We start from the raw sequence: 4,156 nt of genomic DNA on the forward strand, positions 1-4,156 counted from the left end.
CAGAATTACACCTGCAGGCACAATTCAATATTCATGGTGGAGGTGAAGGATTGAGGAGTTTCCACTGATTATGTGGTAGGGGAGCCCTTCTCCCAGCCCTGAAGGTGTCTGATTCCACTATTTGCTTGTGACGACGTCTGAAGCTAAGTAGATCTGGAAAATGCAAAAGCTATCGCCAAGAAGCAAATTACTGCTGGAGTATCTCTTTCTTATTTGACTGGCTCGGAACCAAATTGAGAAAACGGTGATATAAACAAATGTATGCCACCTTCCTGTCCCATTGCCTTTTTTGTCAGTCATGTTCCCCAAAGGGTTTCTAGTCTAGTTGAAGAAAAATAGAAAACTAGAATAATCTACACTGTCCAAAAATCTATGAATACATCAGTTTTTATTTTTTTTTTCAACGTTTATTTATTTTTGGGACAGAGAGAGACAGAGCATGAACAGGGGAGGGGCAGAGAGAGAGGGAGACACAGAATCGGAAACAGGCTCCAGGCTCTGAGCCATCAGCCCAGAGCCTGACGCGGGGCTCGAACTCACGGACCGCGAGATCGTGACCTGGCTGAAGTCGGACGCTTAACCGACTGCGCCACCCAGGCGCCCCTAAATACATCAGTTTTTAAAGTAACCGATTTTTTTTCTTCTCAGAATGCTAGACTTTTACCTCATTATCCATTTTCTTCTTCCAGTGATACAATGTCTCATCGGAGTTTTAGCAAATGGCATCATTGTGATCGTGAATGGTATTGAGTTGACCAAGAAGAGAAAGATGATTCCGTTGGATCTCCTTCTTTCCTGCCTGGCGATTTCCAGGATTTGTCTGCAGTCATTTATCTTCTACATTAATCTGGTTATTCTCTCCTTGATCGACTTCCTTCCACTTGTTAAGAATTTTGCAGTTTTCATGTTTGTAAATGAAACGGGACTTTGGCTGGCCACATGGCTCGGCGTTTTCTACTGCGCCAAGATCTCCCCCATCGCTCACCCACTCTTCTTCTGGTTGAAGAGGAGGATATCCAAATTGGTGCCATGGCTGATCATCGGGTCTCTGCTTTTTGCCTCCATCCCTTTGGTTTTCTACAGCAAGCATACATGGGTTCTTTCCCAAGAAGTCTTGTTGAGACTTTTCTCCCCAAATGCAACAACTCAAATCAAAGAAACATCTGCTTTACAGATTGTCTTTCTTGCTAGGTTTTCACCGCCGTTCGTTATCTTCCTCATTTCTACTCTGCTCCTGGTGTTTTCTCTGGGGAGACATACCTGGCAGATGAGAAACACAGCGACCGGCACCAGGGACAGTAGCACAGGTGTCCATGTGAGTGCACTTCTGTCCATTCTGTCCTTCTTGGTCCTCTATCTCTCCCACTACATGACAGCTGCTTTGCTCTCTTCTCACATTTTTGAGCTCAGAAGCTTCATGTTTCTGTTCTGTATCTTGGTGTTTGGGTCCTACCCTTCGGGACACTCTATTATCTTAATTTCGGGAAATCCTAAACTGAAACAAAATGCAAAGAAGTTCCTCCTCCATGGGCAGTGCTGGCAGTGAGAGAGAACTTTGGTCCATTCGAAGAACTGGCAGTTCCATGAGCTGACGATGCCTGCCATACCTTCTTGAGTCAAACAAAGCAGTCTGCTCACAATTACACAAAGCTTGGACTCCTTGTCTAACCTGAGGCATTTTTATGGATTTGCCCCTTTTTCAAAGGGTTCTATTGATTTTCAGAGCCCAACGCACACTGGCGGATCGCATCAATGTCAATATCCTCATTGCGATACTGTACTATCAGGGTGCAAGGTGTTACCTGATTGGGAAAGACTGGGTAAGTGGTACGGGGATCGATCTGTATTATTTCTCACAGCTGCACGTGAATCAGCAATTTTCTCAAAAAGTTTAGAGAAAAAGAAAAGGACGTTTGAACTCGTGATGTCAGAAGGGTGCGTGAATGCCGTGGGGTCCCCGTGCGCCCGATGCCTCATCTAGATGATGGATCTTGAAAGGACCGGTTGCTCCTTTTGGGTCTAACTTGCAGATTATTTTTGCTCTGTTTGTTAGAGTCGTCCGATCTGAGAGAGAGCTGAGGACAGGCTGGCCATCTCTGTCCTGGTAAGCTTGCTCACCGACGCCACACTGCTGAGATGCTAGACGCCATGTTGACATGTCCCATCGACTGCCCAAAAGAGCAGGCAGATGGAGGAGGAAAGAGGAATCCGGGCCTGAATTTTCCATTTCCCCTAACTGGGCCCACAGACCAGAAAATAGTTTGCAAAGCTGTTTCATCTTGCATTTGTGTGCTCGGCTTTGGGACCTTTTCAACCGATGGTACCAAATTAGAACTCCTACCACATCGCATGTCTTCCCAATGAAGCAACACCAGTAGGTGGGTGGACTGGGGGCTTCTCCGTCCGCCTCACGTCACAGATGCATCTGCTATGTGACTGATGGTTTTTAGATGTTCAGATATATAGGTATTTCTAAAACAGCTTCAGAACCCTTTTGCTTCCTGTGAAACGAAAGGCGTTCCCCAGTTTGGCTAGAGCTTGTAGCTCATGTGTGATGATGGAAAGCCTGTTGAGGTTTGGGTTGGCCAATTGCCAGGAATGGAGATTCAGAGGATGGTTTCCTCGCCCAAGACATGCACGCTTGGTTGTACTAAAATAACAGAAGTCTTTGCTTCGGAAGAGTGCAGGGAAGTATTTATCTTCTTGGGTGTGGGAACTTGGGCATGCATCTCAGACTTCCCCCCACCAAGGAGCAAATTAACAGTCTCCATCTTCCTGCTATTTTATTTTCCTTCATCCCAGTAGGTGGGAAGGTTTATAACTAATCGTGCACCCAGGCAGCCAGCTCTGGGAACAGCAGTTGTGTCCTGTAGGTGATTATTTCTCCCGCTTTGAGAAGGGACAGTGAAGAGTTACTTTTATTTTCTGTGCGTCTCAAGTGCGGATGCCGGCTCTTTGAATCACGGTGTGTGTATCGGCAGGTGGATGGAGAGAGAGCGGGGGCGGTTTCAAACATTCGGGGAGAAATATGTAAATATACAAACTCTCGTGTGATTTTTTTTTTTCCTCTGATGCCAAATCCTGATTCCATTACATGCAACTTCTGCTTTCAGAAGGCTAGTAAATGAGATGAATATTAAGGTCAGACTGTTTGGATACTTAAACGTTACCAAGGAGTTCTAGAAAAGAGGATGCATACTCTTTTCTGTAGAAACATGTTCGCACTCTACTCTCCTAGAATTATTTCTTCCAGAAACGTCACCTGGCTATCTCGTTGATGGATATTGTGTAGAACGCTAATTGCTCCGTTGTAGAAGCAAAACAGATTCAGCCTTTGATCCCTCTGTAGCAGCCCTTGGCTGGAATCTTTAGCCTGGACAAATTGGTTCTGTCCTGGCATCTAGCTTGGGTAGCATGGGGTTAGCCTCTGTATAGGTACCGACTCTTCCTCTACCCTACCCCTGCATCTATAGGCGTGGACTGGCCATTGTGGCCCCTGGGAGCCTTGGCTGGGGGTCACATGCCCATGGGTCAGGCCAGAAGGCTGTTAACTACAGGGCACAGTGCTATGTGCCCTTCATCCCCTGCCCGTGGTCCCCCACCCCTCCCCGCCAGAGTAGACCCAGCGGCCCTGCTCAGTCAAGAGCAAAGGGGGATCGGCTACCAGGCAGGCTCTTACTGAAAAGGGAGCCACCATAGTACCTCATCCCATTTCAGATAGGGGTTCGGTAAGCGGCCCCAAACCAGAATGCCAGGATTGCCCCCTCGTGTCCCACTCCCCATGCTGACACTGACTCCTTTGGTCAAGGATTCTCTATGGTTTCCAGTGACTAAACATGGTAACTGACTGAAAAGGTGCTGATGTAAATAACTTTTTGTAAGTATAGATACCATAACAATTTGAATATTGAAACACAGGAGCGCCTGGGTGGCTCAGTTGCCTGAGTGCCCCATTCTTGATTTTGGCTTAGGCCATGATCTCAGGGTCATGGGATTGAGCCCCACATCAAGTTCCTCATTGAGTGTGCAGCCTGCTTAAGATTCTTTCTTGCTCTCTGCCCCTCTCCCCTGCTCATGCCTTCTCTCTTTGAAATAAAAAAAAAAAATTAAAATAAATGCAACAATTTAAAAAGTCTCACAAATTACTAATGCCTTT

The 4,156-nt window shown here is 46.4% G+C and overlaps 1 protein-coding gene across 1 annotated transcript; it reads left to right on the top strand.

Annotated features, from left to right (window-relative positions):
* The first annotated feature begins 649 nt into the window (after window positions 1-649).
* Window positions 650-1,715, top strand: TAS2R1 (taste 2 receptor member 1). Its single transcript, XM_043573774.1, has one exon. It carries the CDS (start codon window positions 650-652, stop codon window positions 1,544-1,546), a length of 897 nt encoding a protein of 298 aa, XP_043429709.1. The 3' UTR covers window positions 1,547-1,715.
* The last annotated feature ends 2,441 nt before the right edge of the window (window positions 1,716-4,156 follow it).

This window comes from Prionailurus bengalensis, chromosome A1, assembly GCF_016509475.1.
Source record: "Prionailurus bengalensis isolate Pbe53 chromosome A1, Fcat_Pben_1.1_paternal_pri, whole genome shotgun sequence".
NCBI lineage: Eukaryota > Metazoa > Chordata > Mammalia > Carnivora > Felidae > Prionailurus > Prionailurus bengalensis.